Raw genomic sequence first — 19,965 nt, 5'->3', positions numbered from 1 at the left:
TTTTCCGATGGACTCATTTACACTGCCTTAAAAGTTGGTTTCTCAAGTCATAACCGCAGTTGTTTTTATCTCGGAAGGCTGATCTGGCTTTGCTTCTCTCATCATCTATTATTTACTAATTTAATTGATGCAGAATATTTTGTTCACACTTGTATCTATTAATATAAATTTTTGATATTTTTTAATTGGGTTGAAACTTTATTAATAAATTCTCAGTGCTCTATAAAGTTAAAATTTCATCAGAATAAAAAATTATTATATTTCAATCAAACTTTGAAAAGTCTTTAAATGATTTTCAAAAATTATTGTTTGATATTTATTATTTTTTCTAGTTAATTTATGTTTTTTTTCATATTTAGTTTAAAACTTTTTTGTTATTTTTTCAGCTTTGATTTTTTTTAAACTCTATTTTTAGGTTTTTTAATTTGTTTACATTAGTTTTTATAGTAAATTTTAAATAAAAAAAGTCACTAATAAAATTTTAAATTATAACTTTTACATATTTTTTCTTGTTTTACATAAAACACACTGTGTGTGTGTCCCCTGAATTCTCTAACTTACAAGAGGACGTCCGCAGAATTAAAGCCAATTTAGTTCGCTTGCAGAAAATGTAGAACGGGCTTGGATAGAAACAAGTGCAGAGAAGAAGCATCCATCTGCGCTCATTCCATTCGCTCGCCAATGGCAAACATGAAGCCCTCTGTTGTACTAGTTTACATTCTGACAATCCTTTTCAATACAGGGAATGCTACAAGGTCGAGATCTTTTTCCAAATTTCCTGCCATTCTCGTCTTCGGCGATTCAACAGTAGATAGCGGTAACAACAATGAAATCGATACACTGTTCAAAGCCAATTTTCGTCCATATGGTAGACGCTACCCAGGTCACACTCCTACTGGGAGATTCTCAGATGGAAGACTGATTACTGATTTCCTAGCCTCTATTCTGAAGATCAAAAACGCTGTCCCTCCATTCTTGAAACCAGATTTGTCAGATCATGAAATTGCTACGGGTGTTAGCTTTGCATCATCGGGATCAGGATATGATAATGCAACAAATGATGTGTTTCAGGTGATCTCATTTCCCAAGCAAATCGACATGTTTAGGAATTACACTGCAAGGCTAAGGAGGATTGTGGGAGAACAAAAGGCTAAGAAGATAATTGGTGCTGCGTTGGTTGTTATCAGCACTGGAACTAATGATATATCAACGTTGAGGATGGACAATAATGATACTGGGTACCAAGATTTTTTGCTGAACAAGGTCCAGTTTTTTACCAGAGTAAGCACACCTCTCTCTCTCTCTCTCTCTCTGTCTCCCTATCTGATTGAAAAATTTGGTAAGAATTGTTATCACTGAGATCAAGTTATTAAACTATCATTGGACTTGCAGCAACTGTATGATCTTGGTTGCCGATCCATGATTGTAGCCGGCCTTCCTCCAATCGGTTGCCTTCCAATTCAAATGACCACCAAACAGCAGCCTCCTTCTCACCGAAGATGTCTGCACAATCAAAATTTATACTCTCGATCTTATAACCAAAAGCTTGCCAGAATGCTGCCCCTAGTTCAGGCAAAGCTTTCAGGAAGCAAAATAGCATACGCGGACATATATGAGCCACTGATGGACATGATCCACCATCCACAAAAATATGGTAAGCAAATAGATTTGTGGAGATCTTAGAGCACCCTTATTAATGAATTTTTATGAAGCATTGTTAACAGAGCTAGGGTCTTCGTTGCACAACAGGATTTGAGGAAACAAATAAAGGCTGCTGTGGCACTGGATTTGTGGAGATGGGACCCCTTTGCAATCCAACGACTCCGACATGTCGACATCCTTCTCGCTGCATGTTTTGGGATGCTGTTCATCCCAGCCAATCAACCTACCGGTATCTTACTAAATACGTAGAGAAGAAAGTTCTGCCCAAATTCGTGTAGTTCATGCTAGGAAATTTTGGAAATTGTTCGAGACATCATAATGTGGAAAGATAATATTACCTCTGAGAAATGATTTATTTATTTATTTATTTATTTTGTATATATAATAGGATGACTTTCTAAAATATTGTTATTAATTTAATTAACTCATATTAAGATTTCCTCAAGTGAATTTTGATATATCATCTAAATTAATTAAAAAAATCAAGTGAATTACACATGATTTTCAATTTGTTTCTATATATAAACTACCTTTCCTCAATATCTTAACGAAGAATTAAAAAGCAAAAGTCTTGTAAGCCTAGATAGATCAATATCTTAACGAAGAATTAAAAAGCAATTACATTTTATACAGGGGAATGTACAAAGGTAAATTAGACATTTTACATTTTATACTGTTTTGTCCTTTATAGCCAGCCACTCGAAAACAGAGTAAAAAGTTGAAGTGGAAAATCGACCTCCAGCGCACCGAACCAAAAACAAAGCAATTTTACCCTCTACGTGTCCCGTCCCTCACCGGTCTCCTCTCCACCCAATCCATTCCTCCGCCTTGGATCTCGGAACCAAAGGCTACCGAAAGCATTCTTCTTGAAGTTAAATGATTAGAACAAGTGAAACCGGTTACTTGACGGGAATGTATTACTCAAAATGGGCCTTCATTTTGTCCCGCAACAAAGAGACAGAATTAAACTATATCTATTCAAGTTTCCGATGGGCAAATAAAATTCTGTTTGATGTGGATCTTAAACATCCATGTAGTTTGTCACTGAAATTTATTTTTAGGTAATTAATTATTTTTTTAATTTTAATAATTTATTTTATTTTATTTAGTTAAGAAGGCCGTGGTTGTTGCATGAGCACAAAAAAAGAAAAATTGATAAATTTTAAAATTCTATAAAATTTAAAAAAGTAATTTTTCAAAGAAAACACAATAATATTTTAATTAGAGATTCTAAAAATAAACATGCTATAAAAAATCAAAATCAATTGTCTTTTTAAAAGATTTTTGATATATTTATAACTCATATATTTTTTATAAAAAAATTAAAATGTAAGCAAAATATATTTAACTCATTAGTATAAAATATTTTTAATTTATCAAAGTAATAATGGAGCCTAAAAGTTTTCAAAACTAGAAAAATATGAGTTTAGTGTCTGAGTGAGCCTGAAAATAATGAATTTGGCAGTTGATAGGATGCAAAAACCATATTTAAGCTAAATATTTAGCTCAACTCAATACCGGTGGATTATTACTCTTTTAAAAATAAAGAGTATTTAGGTAAAAGCAATAAATGTTTTTCCATCACTGATAATCCCAAGAAATGCAGTTAATATAACCCAGTCAAATGTATATATTGTTCTAAGAAGAGAATAGCCCGTCCATCTAACCCAGTCAAATGCAAATGACCATGGCAATCTCCAAAATACCGCGTTGCCGAAGTCTGCAGAAAACGGGGCAAGTCATGATTTGCCGAGGCCTTTCGGGTCCTAATTTTCTTTTCAGAAGGGTATAAACTGGACATAGCAGTGCTGTGATTTCAAAGTCGAATGCTGACAGAACATGAATTCCAAATGCCATCGGAAGATGACTAAATTAATCAAGACCACCGATTTTATTAAAGCAAGAAGTAAAATTAACAACATAGCCCATGCTCTAGAAGACGATTTTATTATTTTAGCTGAATTTCAATTCAGTGTGGGACAGTTTTGTCAACAGAATCATGCTGCAGTGGTCTGAAAGCCACAGTTTAGCCAAATGCTGATGAGAAGAGCATTGTCTATAGAATTCTTCCATGCCCCAAATTGTAGCTACAGCTTTATTGGGATCAATAATATTGTCCAATGGCTTACTTTCATCCTTTGTTCCAATTCTTAATTGATCCCACTGTTTCAAAAGCTTGTTCGTGAGGTAATGCAATGGCTGACCATATACTTGCTTAATAGTTCTGCTAATTCTTGCCAGGTCATGTAGGAAATTGGCAACCCACAAGTTGATGATGGAATAGGAATCTGTTTCATGTATTCCTGGTATCTCTCTGCCTTTCTCATCATTATATCTGCATTATAAAATAACACTTGCTGTTATGTGACTCTCCATATAATTAGAAATGTCTTGTCAGAAAAAGCTAAATCACAAGCATCCTGTGTAAAATAGTTAACAGCAAACGTGGTGTGAACAAAAATCCGCACCAAAAAAAAAAAAAAAGATTATGACTATTGGTATTGAAATTGTTCAATAATGTTAAGGGTATAAAAAGTTTCAGTGTTCACGCTGCACGGCTAAAAAAGAGAATTATGATCTAAGAAGGAGAAGAAAGGGTCTAATCTACTAGAAAAAGAGAGACCTTGAATATGAATATGTTTGATGATGTGGTGATTTGCTACTGGATGCAACGATAATTAACAAATATACTTATAAAAAATTAACCTGAATCTTACACCTATTGAATTTATAACTTACAGAATCCAAGATAAGATATAATGCAAACTAAGAAAGTGTTTTGAACAGAGAGGAAAGAAAAAAAGTTGAATTAATTGAATTTAGTATGTTTTTACCTGATTCATCCATGAGGGATTTCATATGATCTTTATTAACTGTGTCTCTCTTCTTATTTTTCTTGTACATACAATTTTCCTTTCCATCGAAAACAAACTCCTGTGCTGTTTTTTTCCTATTATAGTTTTGTACCTAGTTTCGTATCATGTGATAGTATAATCATCATATTAATTAAGAAAAGAGACAGCTAGCTCTCTTGAAATTAAAAACTAACTAGTCAGTTATTATAGAAGCTTACATGTTAATCACTAGTATGATGAATTTTTCACATAGTACATGAAAAGAAGATTTGTTGTATGTAGTCTCGCACTATGTAATGATGAGACCACCACATAAATTGAGAAGAGAGGCAACTGGTTCTCTTAGAATTAAAAACCAACTGGTCAGTTACTGTAGAGACAATACCAAAATTTGAACAAGAAAGGAGAAAAAAAAAAAACAGCAAAGCAGCCTGTGTTCTTCCTTCAATTTTCAGCTTGTTTACCGTTGGATAGGGCTGAGATCTTGACAGTAACTTCTAGACACGTTACTTTTCATTCTGAATGATTAGATCGAAGATTGGTATATATATGTTGTATCCCTTAGTTGAATTTAAGGAAGAACAATTGTGAACCTGTTGTTTGTTGATAATAGAAGTTTTTAAGTGGACTATGATCCCGTGGTTTTTTGCACATTGGATTTTTCACGTTAAAATCTTGGTATTGATTTGTGTGATTATTTGTATTATATTTGATTATTGTTTGATTCTATTTTTACTACAAAAAAAAATTGAAACTTGTGAATTATAAATTGTATTCCACTTCCTGGTTTTTCCCAGCACATGGACCTTCAGATGCTTCTTCAGATCATCGGATTCTATTTCGGAATCTGATAAACACAGGTGATTACTTCGCAAAGGAGCATGTGGACGCAACATCATGGTATTTGGTAAAAAGACTGCTGAAAATAAAGGGCTATATAATAGAGAAGAAAGGGCACTCAGAAATCTGCGTTCTTCTTCTATACGTTAAGTAACGACGATTTCAACTTTTTCAATCGATACAAAGGTAAGTGTGGTCCACACCTCTTGTGCGCGCACTACAGATGTTAATTAACGTCGTGCTTTTCGTGAAAAAGGAAGATTCTTGACCTGCTTAACCAACTCGTTCCTTGCTGTTAATTTTCAAAGATTAGCATATCAGCTTTTGAGTTTAATCGATTCAAATGTAAAACGTCAAAATTTTTCATTTCACTGAAACAATAATGTTATTTTAAATATTTTAAAAAATCAAAAATCAGTTACTCGTGATTATTCAGAAATTAATATTTAATCAAATCATGGTTAATGTTTATTTAAAAATACATGTTTTTAAAAAAAATTAATTTTTTTCTTAAAAATTATTTTTTAAATATTTTAAATTGTTTTGTCATATTAATATTAAATATAATTTTTAAAAATTAAAAAATTTTATTTTAATATATTTTAAAATAAAAAATATTTTAAAAAATAACTATAACAAAAAACACCATAAATCTTGTCAAACATAACAGCATCCATGGTGCCTGCTGCTCAATAAGTAAAACCCAGGACATGTGAAGCAGACTGACAAGAGATACTTTCCTTAAATGTGATGATGTATAAACCTACTTACCATATGATGATCAAACAAAAGATTCAAGGATTTTCCTAAGACAAAAAAAAAAATGTTTTTTTGTTGTATTGGACGAAACAAGAATACATAGTTCCCAGAGTCTTGGATGCAGTTGTACTATGGTCCTCTCTAAAACCTAATCTAATCCTCGTTGAGAAAAAAGGCGCCCGAATATCATTTTTCTGAATCTTTGATATCACAAAAAGTCCCTTCAAGAATAAAGTTCTCAGGGCCTTCAAGACAAAAATGTACTTAGCCCGATCAAAGGCATGATCTTGGACCGAACAAATAAATGGACTAACTTAGGTAGCCCAACACGAAGCCCAAAGGTCAGCAGCCGCCGTCAACAACAAAACTCAAGACAAATAAGAGCTCCAAGATGGAATTGCCACCGTGTTCAAGTAGTTTCTGGGATCTTATATAATGAAACCTATTTTCAGTCACGGACTTCTAAAACTTGCAAACCAGCGTGACTACTGTGTGTGTATGCGCGCGCGCGTGTAGGAAACTGTACGGAATGCCTAACATTTTGCACCATCAGAAGATCCTCGAGCCTGCAGTGCATAAACTGAAAGCTAAAAGTCTAATTTCACATTTCCAGGGATTTCTAGAACTCTTAGTCTCGTGGATGTTTAGACTTTAGACTTTAGACTTTAAGTCTAATTTCACTTCCAATGCTAACAGGATAACAGTATAGTTATATTTTTGCCTGAATAAACTAAAAGAATTTGAGTTCAATTTGGTTAAAATTTCAGGTAAGTTTGTAACTTTTCCATTCAATATCTGCCACGCTCGACCTCCCATTGAAAAGGGAGAAAAAAAAAAAACAGGAAAATGCCATTCTCTGTATAATAACTAAGTTATTGAAAATTACAAAGTCTGGTGTTAGGAAATAAAAATCTATCCGAGGATCTATACAAACCTGAAGTTCCCCAAAATTCATAGCAAGTGAGAATTCGAGCTCTTACATGCTATTGCTGAACTTCGGTTAGACCCTTTAATTATAAAATTTGCAGGCTTCGAAGTTAGGAGGGAAAAAAAGGTGCCAATCTTCCTTGCTTCAATTAGTGGATAAAGAAGGAAGAAAGGATCCCGAAAAATAAAAATCACTACTAAATCGGTAAATGTATACATGCTTTGACTTTCCCATACCCACCTATATATTCTTCATCCATTGGTCAATCCCACAATCATTATGTACTCTCGTTCCATACTGTGAAAGTTGGAGCTCCATGGCAAACAGCCATACTGTTAGACCTTGCTGCAATGGTAGGAACTGCTGTTGGCAACCAATTGTTACATGTTGAACCCTGATCATATGCACCAGCCTTGATCACACCGGCAGATGATTGCTGCGAAAGATAGTACAAGTTTCTAGCATGATAAGGATCCGAAGAAAACATATTTTCATAGCCAAGAGCCTTCACCTCTCCATCTCCATAACCATTTCCTTGATCTGGGGTGCTTCCATCATTAGCTATAACTGTAGCCATTGGGACGGCGTACCCAGTATTGCTTCCATAACCAATTCCCTGATAGCTTCCGTTGGTTCCAGTACCGGTACCATCGTGGCCTCCACTACTATACATAACAGAATCAGAGCCAGAGCTGTGTTCCACTGAAGACGAGTCCATGCTCATGACGTTATGCAGAACCGAAGGCTGAAGGAAATTTTGGGTGTTTCCCAATTGTAATTGATGAAGCTCCTGAAAGCTATGATTGTCAGAGTCCTGTTCTTGCTTGCACCAAAGCCTCTGGCCATAGGGATAGTGCATGGTAAAAGCCTGAGCTTGTTGAAATGGAATAGTAGGCCAGCCATGGTGTGCAGCAGTACCATAGTTGCTAATCCCATCGGTAAGTTGTGAACTCGTGCTGTCATGATCATCTGTTCTTTGCACATGCGTTGTAATTTCAGCATGCTCCGCCTCTTTCAACCGCTTAGCCGCACCCCCAATTGGCAATGTGCTGCTCTCTATTATGCTGTTAACATCATATCTGCTCATGTCGAAGTTGGTCACCGCATTCAGTCCACGGAATTTTATGGCTGCAATGTCATAGGCCTCTGCTGCTTCTTCTTGGGTACCTATGGATGAAATGCATAATAAATTGCAGGAATCAGAAGATGAGATTAATTGGCTAATAGATACATTTAATTATGCTTGGAAGAAAGTCCACAAGACCCACGAATTTATAACACGTGTAAATTTGTAGGATAGCTAGAGGGCAAATATCTAACGAAACTCAAAGGAGTGCATGAAGTGAAATCGAACGAAAATGAACTTACTGAAAGTTCCCAAGTAAAGGTCTTTGTTCCCTGCAACTCTTCCAATCCTTGCTTGCCATCTTCCATGTTGATGATGTCTGGTATGACAAATAAAATTACCAAGTTAATCAAGAAATCAAGTTCATTACCATCCCTCACGCAACTTATTATCTCTTAAACTAAAGATTTAGGCTAATGAAGTTTCTAGGAAAATGGAATAAATAATAAACTAAAGAAATCCATACCTAGTTACACCTCGATAAATGGAAGCCCCCCGAGAAAACCCACTACTTTTCCTGCAACGAGCAAATATATATATGTACTCCATTATGGGAATTTAATGAAAGTAATTGTTTCATCAGAAAAAAGAAGAAGCTGCATTTGTGAAATACCTTCGAAGAGACGCAACATGCTCCTGCCTAGTCATGTGCTTCATTTCTTCTATCTCTTTTTCGTAGTTGCTAATCTGCAGTTTTATTTACAAGATAAAATTTCTTAACAATGGTAACACAAGCCGTAAACATCGGCAAAATACATTGAAAAGTACCCTACATGTTCAATAATAGGACACACATCCTTGTTATAAGGATGCTTTTAGGGAGGAAAATAACGTTAGCGATCGTGGAGCTTAATTAATTAATACGATAATCCAAACTTGCAGTGCACTTCCACTAGTGTTTCACAAGGGGGGGGGGGGTTGCCTTTCAATGCGAATGACAACATTGGTTTTACTCAGTTCATCCTTGTTTATTTTCTGTGCAAATAACTAAAAAACGAGCAACTAAAATACATCCCGTATCAGTTAATTATAGTATTTGTTTTGAATTTAACTAATAAATAAATAGAATTTACATGTTTGAAAAAAATAAAATTTAATTCAATTTATTTTTTATATTACCCACGTTACTTTTATTCTATTTCTTCAAAGGCCTATAAAAAACAGATGGGGAAATGAAGAATTTATAAAAGTTAATTTTATTAATAAATTTCTTCTTTTTGAAATTATAAAGAGGAATTGCCATTTTTCATTTGCTTTTGTAGGATTTGTAGATATTGAATCACATTTAAAATTCAATTCTTATCATTTAAAAGGTTCTAAAATTAGATTTTATTAAAAAATTTAAATTGAATTCAAAACATGTTATTCTCATTTCCTTAGAAATCATTTTGGTACAACACTCGATCTTAGACTTTAAATCAAGGAAAGTCGAAACTCACCGGAAAATTTGTCGTGGTGGTTGTGCCCCAGTATTTCAACGCTGCTAAATCATAAGCTCTAGCTGCCTTATCTTCTTTGTCATAACCACCTAGTAAAAATAAGAGATGAAAATAGTTAGAATCGTCAAGAAAAAAAAAGTGTTGTTCTTCAAAAAACCGAAGAACAAAAAAATGGTGTTCTTACCCAAATAAACTGAAATAAGATTCGGCAAGCCCCACACATCAAGATATGTAAACATCCAAAAAAAGGCAGCATAAGTTAGTGCAAAATAAACCCATAAATCAATCAATATTCATCAAAATGAAAAGAAAGAAATCATTTTTGAATTCCATAGAATCTACAAATTCAAGTAGATTAATGAATGAAGGACCGCATACCTTGCCTTCCCTTGCGAGTTTGTCCTTCTCTTCTACAACTATTGTCCCATAGATGAGCTTCATATCTACCGGTCCATCTATGTCTGCAAAATACAAACCCTAAAGTAATTACGAATGTTCATCTCCTAGAAAAGAGTAATAAAAATGACCAGTAAGAGTAGTACTCGTATAAAGGAGCGTTTAATGGTTTGTGCAAAGATACCTTGTTACACCACGGTATATAGAAGTTCTTTGGCCAAAAGTATCAATAGATTTCCTTGGCACCACTTCGATGGCACCGGTTTGGCTATCAAGACTCGGTGTGGTCTTTTGTTGTTTGTTATTATCAGAAGAACTCTGCTCTCCTCTAGTTCTATTTCCTCCTCCATTTACTGCTAGAAGTGGCAAATCAGAACCTGATTGTGACCCAGTACTCATCGAAAGGGACAAGCTTTGTGCACCGCCATTGCTCTTATTACTGGTGTCTTGTTGTGTCGGTGCTGGCTGGTTCTTTAGCCAAGTCTTAATCATAGATAAACCAATCGAACTATTGGTGTTGTTATTGTTGATGCTAGTATCAGCTCCTCCATTACTGCCTGTTCCTTCATTTGATGCATCCTCAGATGGGAGTTGCAAGGAACAGTTGTGGAACATATAGTGTCCAGTGGAATCATACATGGTGCTGCAGACATTAAGTTTGTGTTCATGATTGCCAAAAGAATGGCCACCAAGGAAGTTCTCAAGCTTAGGTTCTTGATTTTGATCAATGTTCTGGCTATTGCATGAAGAACCCATGAATATCGGGACGTCTGAGGTGGTATTGTAGTTGGTGTCTTCATTAATGCCTGAACGCTTCATATTATTCCAAGCTGCAAACAAATACATAGTGGAAAAAAAAGGAGAAAGATATATAAGAAAGTGATCAATATTGTTGCTGCTCCTGCTTTGAGTTCTTAGAAAGTATAAGGGGAGAAAAGGAAAAAGGAGAGCTTTAAACCATTCTAAGATGCTTAAGAAACCGATTTATTTCAAATCATCTACTTTATTTCAAACCGGTTAGGGTTTTAGAACTTCAGCAGTGAAATGACAGAAAAATTAAAGATATGAAGTTTTGTGCTGCGAACCTTGAGATTGATTGTTTCTAAAGGCTTCAAGTATACCAAAAGAGGCAGGGAGGTTGAGAGAAGGAGCGGTGGAATCAGAAGTAAGGTCAAAGTTCTCCCCGGAGACATCGGTACCAGAGATTTCGTCTGAGTGGAAACGAAGGCGAGAGTCTGTGTTTTGAGGGTGATCTTGGTGATCAGACTGTGATGATGGAAGTTCTTGAGGGGATAGAGAGAAACCCAACCAGTTATTCGTGGAGGCCATGTATTTGGTGGACTATAAAATGCCTTTTAGAACCTGGGGATTTTATGTTGTAGCGTTAGCAGAAGGAAGATAAGGAATTAGTTCATGCATGAAGGTGGGAAGGAAGTTAAAGATAACCATGATATAGAAGAGAAGAGGAAAGGAAAGGTCAAAAGATGAAAGTGAAATCATCGCTTCCAAAACAAGTGAAGATACATATAAACCCCCACTCTCCCTCTCCCTCCAACAATAAATGGAGCACCCTTCCTGGTCAAGGGCACTTGAATCTGTAACACGATATATTAACTCTTCGAGTGATAAATGAATGCAGCAGAAAGTGGGCTGATGGGCAGGAATGTCCTTTTGCACGTAGAAGTCCAATAGAAAAAAAAAATTCCAACAAGGTGCCCAGATAATGATAATGATTTTACAAGGAGGGTTTCATATATCTATATATATAATTCCTCACTTTTCCATTCTCGTATTTGGAAAAAATCTGCTCTATATATATGTTAAATTAGACCCCTTGTGAGCATAAAATTAATCGACTCTCCCCAGCTTGTAATAATCAAAAGGTTTTCACGAGTGGTGGCACTCCCTGTTGCAAGTATTTTAAGCTAGTTAATTTGGGTTCCAATGCTAGGGAAGTACTTGAGCTTATCTTCTTGTCTTAAGATTATTTTAAGCAGAGGTCATGAGACTTACACATGGTCATGCCTATAGACATGTGGTTAATTTCGTAAACTTAAAACAAACACTTTGAGCTTCAAAAAGATATATATACCCTTTGATTTCTTTTCCTATACCACCCTTATTCACTTCATGTTATCGCTAATTAAACCACCTTGAACTTTTTTTTATCGCCCCAGTTCACTACATTTATAACCTAATTCTGCAGTAAAACAGATTCTAAAGGCAATAATTAATATAGGAAATTGATGATGATCCATCTCTCTCTTTATTTTCTGAAGAACACCCACCTGTAGTGGATGATTCTCCAGTATCTGACAAGGTTATGACAAAAAAAACCCACACGCACCCCTCTCCACACCGATTCATACATGCCCGGTTGGACATGAGTCATTTCATTGTCAGTGCAAGCTGCTCTTACCACTCCTCTAACCACCCCCTCTCGACTCTCTTCTCTCTCTCTCTCTCTCTCGCCATGTATGTCATCAGGCCCCTTCAGTCTCTGCCTACAGATACCCATCCATTGATGCCATTGTTTTACTATTATCTCCTAGTCCTAATCATCAAACTGCTCCCCCGCTACAAACGGAAGTCCCTTCCTCTCTGTCTACTTTGCAAAATAACAATAATTCATGCATGGCTGGCGTTTTTTGTTTTCTTTTTCAATGCAAGGGGGGATCGATCATGTATGCATGTATAGTTCTGCATATACTTATCTTGGTGTATAGATATATAGTAGTGAAGAGAAGGATGGAAAATAAAGATATGGAGATGGGTAGTGTGCTTCTTGCACCCGATAAGAAGACATTAACCCCTGTCTTCCGGGTCTTTTGAGGTTATTTTGTCATCCATTTTTTTCCATTTTCCTTTTTTCCAACTTCTCCTCCCAAGAAGGACGAATTGAAATTGAATGGAAATCAAATTTACAAGGATCCAAATGAGATTCCAGATACTTTTCTCCCTTTTCGATGCGTTTGTCAACTGCTATTAGTCTCTCGTATAAATCTTTCTTTTTTCCTTTCTATTTTGGTATACCAACGAGCTATATTTCATCACCAAGGCCTGATAGAGCATTCAAAGATCTTAAATTTAAATTCTTGAATTTTTACTTTAAGTTCTATATAATGAGATGAGATTTTACCGAAACAAAGAGCTATATTTCATCACCAAGGCCTGATAGACCAAGTGGTGAGCCAAAAGAAAAGGCGTATGGACCATGCAATGTCTAGGTAAACGAATGCAGCCTGTGTAGTGCACTGCAGATATATATACGTGTGAATTTTACATGCATTTTGTTTTTTATGCGGATAGAGTAGTAGCGGTAATGAATAGTTTAAAGAGGGAGATACGCAGAAAGTATGAGAGAGATAATCTCGAAGGGGGCAATGAGCACACAGTAAGTTTGACCGTCAAAAAGGGAATCAAAGACAGTAAAACGTCCACATGGTCTCAAAATCCTTTTATTATATTTAAAAGCCTGCCTGCCTGCCACTGTAAAAAAAATAAATGCTCTCGGTAATCTAATCATAATCATGCCCAACCTAATTAACCCTCCCTCCTCTATCCTAGACAGAGAGACGAAGACAGCAAAAGTTTGCCTGTGAGAGAGAGAGCTCTGTGTGTGCCTTTTGACCAAGGAACCGTCTTTTAGGGCTTCGAATAAAAAACAAAACTGTAAGATAGTGTGTGAAAATATGGTAGGAATTATGTTTTTTTTTTAAATTAAAAATTTTAAAAATAAATTATTTTAAATCATAACTATATTTTAAATTATTTTTAAATAATATTTAAATCATAACTATACATAAAAGTATTTTTTAAATGTGAGAACAAATAGTGTCTAAGGTTATATGAACTGGGTTTTTAGATTTTTTACTGCTAGGTGTTTTTAATCCACCGTGGCTGAGATCTCACGTGCTGTTTTATAGTGGCATATGTACCCTTTTGGACTGTCTGCACAACGCGTGCGCCTCAATCATGAAAACAAGGGATTAATTCGATAAATTCACGAAAATATCCAGTTGAATGAAGAGTAGCTGAAAGAGGTAGTGAATGAATGCCATGTATTTATACTCGAATCCTGCCACCCAAAAATAGAAGGCCATGTGTTTCTCATGCCCTTGTTCATTAGACCAGATTTCCCTGCCATCGCCATCGTTCTCGTTATTATTGGGTTCACAGACGTCAAGTCAAAGATACACGGCTGATTGATTGATTAATCTATGCAACATGTAAATAAAGAAATTGAAATTCGATAATAGTTATTTTTTAAAATTTTTTTATTTGAAAATATATTAAAATAATAATTTAAATAAGAGCATAATAGCACAGTTAAGTACCTACTCTGATAAATAAATAAAAAGGAAGGATTTCTTCTATGTGACTGAATAATATTATTGTTTAGTAGCGAGGTATAAAAAATGATGCCTCAGAAAGGATAGATTATTCCCCATGGATTTGTCTCGTTTAAAAGGATATATATATAAAAAAAAAAAAAATCAAAAAAACGACAAATGCCGATAACTATGGGCCCAGAGAGACGGCTTGAGGTAGAAATCTGACTTGTAGCCTAGTCCAGTTATACACGGAGCCCATGAGCCCATGCCTTCTTTCCGAAAAACAAATGCGGGGCTCATGATTTCGTGGGGTCCACTCCACCACGTGACAATTAAGATTTTGAGGCATAAAACAAAGGGAGGTGCTTGATTTTGTCGAGGGAGAAAAAAAACAAAAAACAAAAGCCTTGGTGATTAATAATTCAACCTTGTAGTAACGCCTTACATTATTGGACTGCCATATATGAAATGGATATAACTTTTTATTATTATTATTATTATTAAGAATTTAAAATACCTATTTAAACAGTTGTGAGATATTTTCCAAACAATTATTTTTTCCTTGCATGAGAAACAATCCGTATAGAGTTTCTCAACCTTTTCGGTTGCATATCTTCCCGATTTCCATTTAAATCCTAAACTCTTAATTATTCTAGTTTCGGTTGCGTCAATTTTTCTTTCATCTCCTCTCCTTCCTAACACATTCTTTAATCTCGAGGTGCAGTATGCAGATCGGAAATGAACATTAGTAAGACAACTTGAGTTGTGCGATAGAACACAGTACTGATGGCCATCTTCTGTCAATTATTTGAATGGATTTCCCGTTTTGGACAGCGATATTGGCATTTAATTAAGGTGATTACAATGCAAATCTTCAGTATTATCTTAAAATTATAAAAAAATGAATTTGGCGAATAAACAAGGAACGCATAGATAGGAGGGATAATAGATGTTCGGAGACTGAACAAATTCAGAGGACATGATCCCTCGAGACGGTTGTTTTTGCGTTTCCATGTTCTTGTTCTAATCTCAAAGAAAAGATGTGCCCTCTGATTCCTATAACACCCGAAATTTTCTCCAATTACACACACATGATCCTAAGACTCCTTGATTCTAAAGTTAAACTTCCAAGAACCGTATATCTCCAGCTGATGATCAGGCCAAAAATGATGCTACTAGGGCTTTCATCGAAGCTGAACATATTTAGGTAGGCAAGAGTACTTACGGTCAAAAACTAGGGTTTAATTTAATGCCTAGTTTTAGGTAGGCAAAAGCCGTGTTTTTCAGAGTAATTGTTTGGATAACAAGCAAGGAGGAAATTTAGAGGCTGTAGTGGCCAACCATAGATCCGCAAGTAAAACAACGTTGCCTCCTGGGAGAGAAAAGGCTAAAGCAGGTCTTAAAATAAACCAAATTAAACTAAAATTACTCTGAAAAATAAGCGATGGTACTGAGAAAAATATTAGCATGTCTATATCCTATTGGATTCATTCAAGGAGATACCCTGAACTTTAATGATGGTTAAATCTAGAGCTTTGAGAACCAACAAAACTATACACTGAAAAATAAAATCTAGTCTATTTAATATTTTGATTTTCTAAAAAGGGGACTTTTGAATAGATTAGTTGTTAATTATTCGGAGTACTGTAAGCTAGAAGTCATCTATATATTTCATACTGAAACTCTAAACAATCGCTTTAAAAAAAATAATCTATAGTAAAATATTTTTCACGAAACAAATGGGTTCTAGGTCATGTTTGGTTCTGACCAAGCCCGTTTGCTAAAGGTCCCTCCTTCTTTGTCTTATCATGTTAATTATTGAAATCCAAACAATTACTTGTAGCTGATCAATTGATGGACATCGGTGCCCTTCTTTTCTCAAGAGATTTTAAATTCGAACATATGTTCTCTAATAATAACAAATGTCCAATATTGACATATTATTTTCCTTCACGATCATGCTAGATTTTAGACTATCTTTCATTCATTAAAATTAATTCTTCTCCGTACATATATATATAATCCCTCATGACTTCCTATGGGGTTCCTAATCATCAAAGCAACGCCTCCGGAGGTTTTGATATATTCTAACACACTAACTGCAATTCATGGGCATTTCAGATTTGTTTCTTTATCTTCTTCGAGCCTGAAACAAGGCAGATACAAGAAGAAATCATGATGATCGTCATCACGCATAGTTTGATCTGGTGATCCAACGGGCTGATTCGATTATTTTTCAATATATGCGGCGTGCTGATCAGTATAGAGCAGAGAAGTTGAGAAATCAACCGTGATTTCCCATTCCCTTTCGTTCAGATTAAATTTGAATATGACATTCAACCCTAGTATTCCCTGACACTGCACAAAATCCAAAGTAAAAGTTTTGTATCCAATGGTGTGGTGATTTAAATATCCCACTTGGCCCCTGAATAATATATACGATCATCACTTTTCATCTTCACCGACTGAGGGAGAAAGAGAAATGAATTAAATGACTGAAATCTCCACCGACTTTTGAGTTACGATTAGTAAATTAAGGTAAACGGTTTCTGATACATAGATGAACGCCCTTGTAAATTTCCATTGCTTAGAGTCAAATCTATACGCCCTTGTGAAATTTGGCGTGTTCATATTTCAATCATAAAAAAAGACCTCAATTTTAATAATATATTATTGAATGTAGAAACTTGACAGGTGCATAGCATGAATAAAAATTAGGTTTTCAGACTTTGATCTCACAGCTCAAAACGGTAAAGAATATAGAAAAAATTCTAATGTTTTTATGAAAAGTCTAAAAATCGATAATATTTAATTAATAAAAGATAAGCTGGACATCTGTTTAACTCTAAATCTAAAATCTTTATAATAAAATAATTATTGTTAAAAGTTACATGTATATATAGTAGAATCTAATTAGCATTAGACTTTCTAAATTAATTAATCAAATCCTTGTAAATCTTAAAAATTAAATAAATATTATAATAGAAATAATTGTAACATTAAAAAGAAGAAGAAGAAGCATCGGCTGTCAAAATTACCACGCCGTTCTTACAGCACCGATCAGGATCATGTTCATTTTCAAGTCCCTCGAAGGTGCACGTCATTTAAGAGGTTTTGCATATTAGATAAATTATGTAGAAAAAATGAACAGACATTTGCCATATTTGACTGGCGATAATCGCTTAATAATTTCGACGTGGTGTTCTCTAGTTTTCACAAGTCTAGAGAGGTGAATCTAGCCTAGATACATGAAAATTAGTCCAAGTTCAAGATCCCAGAAAAAAAAAATATCATGTTAGGATGATCTACACTAAGGAGCATGCAAGATCCTTAATTAGTGAACTTGATACATGGAATCAATATTACCTTCAATTCAAAAACCTAGATTACAATAATATTATAAGTCAATTATTATATATATATATATCACTCGTTCTTGCTCTCTTAATTACTGAGTACGTACACTCTAAGTTGCACTTCTCTCTCTAATTAATATAATAGTGGGATCTATAAATAATTAATGTACATGGTAGATCTTAATTATATTTATCCGAGACAAAGAAAATACAACTCACAATGTGCAGAGTAACTTATAGAACTGACCAGTATAGGATAAAACTTAAGTTGCTATAATATGGATATTAATAAATAATTTTATATTATTATCTAACAGGTATTAATTTCTTGAGCTTGGAATTTACACTAACAAACAAAAACTAATTCAAGTAAAGATTTTAAATAGAATAGTTCTATACTATTCTGAAACAAGCATTGCGGCAGAATTCCAAAAATTAAGCATATAGGTGCTGCGTTATAGCTTGAAATTGATATTTTTCAACTTCAAGAGTAATTTTAAAAGCCTTTTACATTAACCGCAGTGTGATCTGCCTACTGCATTCAACGAAGAGGCTTCAAATTGTCTGGATATATTCTTTTGTATCCATGAATAGCTGGTGCTATATAGAATAAATTAAGTATGGAATTCTTGAAAGAAATATATATAATAAATGATGATCACTTCGCTCATTTTAAATCAATATAATTTGTCTACACTGGGAAGATATTTGCAGGCTATACGCACAACAGTACAAGAGATTATAGTCTACAAGGTCATTTGCAGCACAGAAGCCAAGGAAAGAGAGAGTAGTTATACATATTCAAAGCCAGGAGCCAGCGGGAACTGGGATTGCATTGGAGAAATCAGCGGAGCACCCGTGCCCCCTTGGAAAGAATTCCTCTACGTGAATATTGCCAAGAAAAACTGATCTATTCTCTCACTCGAAAGAAAGTATAGCAGGAGTAAGAGAGTTCCGAGAAAAGCAAACTTTATTAAAGATAACAAGGGTCCAACCATGCTTTGCTTTGTTTCCATGCCTCGTCCTCTCAATTCGTTAGGTTTTTCTTTTTTACTCTTTCTTTTCTCCTCATTTTGTCTAGGTTTGCACTACCATAATTTTTAGATTTTTTATTTGTATTTACACTATCATTCTATTGGTAAAAATATTATAAAAAAAATCACTAACAAAAAAATTCTTCATTGATAAATCTTTCATTAGTAATTTTTTATTTATTAGTAATAAAAAAATATTATTACTGATAGATTTACAGATAAAAAAGGTGAACAAAAAAAATATTTCATTCCATTGATAATTTTCTTGGAAACAAACCGTATATAATTCAGTTTGTAATTATTTAAAAATATTTTTTAAAATATATTTTAAAAAACTATAAAATAATTAAATTAATATTAATCAAAACTCTATAATACTCAAAATGCTTGGAAAAAAAATCAACACAAAAAAATTTGCCACAAATAAATAACTTGAAAAAATAAATTCAACTAAAAAAATTCATATGAAAAAAATTAAAAAATCCTATAAATAAATCAATTAAAAATTGATCTCATATGAAAAAAAAAATCATACAACAAAATTCATACAATTATTAAGAACAAAAACAATTAAAAATGAAATAAAATAAAAATATAGTGAAAAACATGAAAAAAAATATATTTTTTTTACTTTAATGTTATTGTAAGTGAAGTTAAGAAGAGAAAAAAATTCATAAAGTATACTAATTAAAAAAACTGAGAAGAAAAAATAAAAAAGAAGAAAAAGATATATTTGAGCATAGAGAAGAAGAGAAGGAGCCGAGGAGAGAAGAAAAGAAAATGAAGAAGAAGAAAGGAAACGTGTCTTTTGTGAAATTAGAGATTTTAGGCTTTTTATTGAGCTGTTTTATTGATAGTTTTACCGATGGATAATTAAATATTAATATTTTTAATCATTTTATCGGTAATTTTATCTGTAATATTTAATTTAAAATTTAAATTTAATAAATAATTTTCAGAAATCACCAAATTCACCAACGAAATTTCAATCCGTCAATGATTTCGTTTATGATATTTAATTTAGATTTTTCAGAAAACAGCCAAAAAATACCAACAACTTTTCAATCTGTTAATGATTTTATTTGTAAAAAAATAATAATTAACAGTGCAATTGAAAAGTGAATAATTCCAAAACTTTTTGTAGACTAACTACAGAATGTTCCATAGATGAATCTCTTTATAGTCAACATGATTAATAGTATTGATAATTTACTAATAATTTTATTGACGGAATTA

The 19,965-nt window shown here is 33.9% G+C and overlaps 2 protein-coding genes across 2 annotated transcripts; one reads left to right on the top strand and one right to left on the bottom strand.

Annotated features, from left to right (window-relative positions):
• Nucleotides 1-453: 453 nt before the first annotated feature.
• On the top strand, nucleotides 454-2,017 carry LOC105112996 (GDSL esterase/lipase At1g06990-like). The gene is made up of 3 exons (XM_011008999.1): nucleotides 454-1,281; nucleotides 1,393-1,654; nucleotides 1,750-2,017. Exons 1-3 carry the CDS (start codon nucleotides 682-684, stop codon nucleotides 1,938-1,940), a joined length of 1,053 nt encoding a protein of 350 aa, XP_011007301.1. The 5' UTR covers nucleotides 454-681; the 3' UTR covers nucleotides 1,941-2,017.
• Nucleotides 2,018-6,951: 4,934 nt separating this feature from the next.
• LOC105112924 (AP2-like ethylene-responsive transcription factor BBM2) lies at nucleotides 6,952-11,634 on the bottom strand. The gene is made up of 9 exons (XM_011008878.1): nucleotides 11,091-11,634; nucleotides 10,190-10,835; nucleotides 9,988-10,070; nucleotides 9,794-9,802; nucleotides 9,610-9,698; nucleotides 8,784-8,857; nucleotides 8,637-8,687; nucleotides 8,413-8,489; nucleotides 6,952-8,211 (listed from the first exon to the last, which is right to left on the bottom strand). The coding sequence occupies exons 1-9, from the start codon at nucleotides 11,332-11,334 to the stop codon at nucleotides 7,322-7,324; spliced, it is 2,163 nt and encodes a 720-aa protein (XP_011007180.1). The 5' UTR covers nucleotides 11,335-11,634; the 3' UTR covers nucleotides 6,952-7,321.
• Nucleotides 11,635-19,965: the final 8,331 nt, after the last annotated feature.

This window comes from Populus euphratica, unplaced genomic scaffold (assembly GCF_000495115.2).
Source record: "Populus euphratica unplaced genomic scaffold, PopEup_1.0 scaffold1.1, whole genome shotgun sequence".
Lineage (NCBI taxonomy): Eukaryota > Viridiplantae > Streptophyta > Magnoliopsida > Malpighiales > Salicaceae > Populus > Populus euphratica.
Note: the sequence above shows the minus strand (reverse complement) of the source record. Positions and strands in the feature narration are given on the sequence as shown.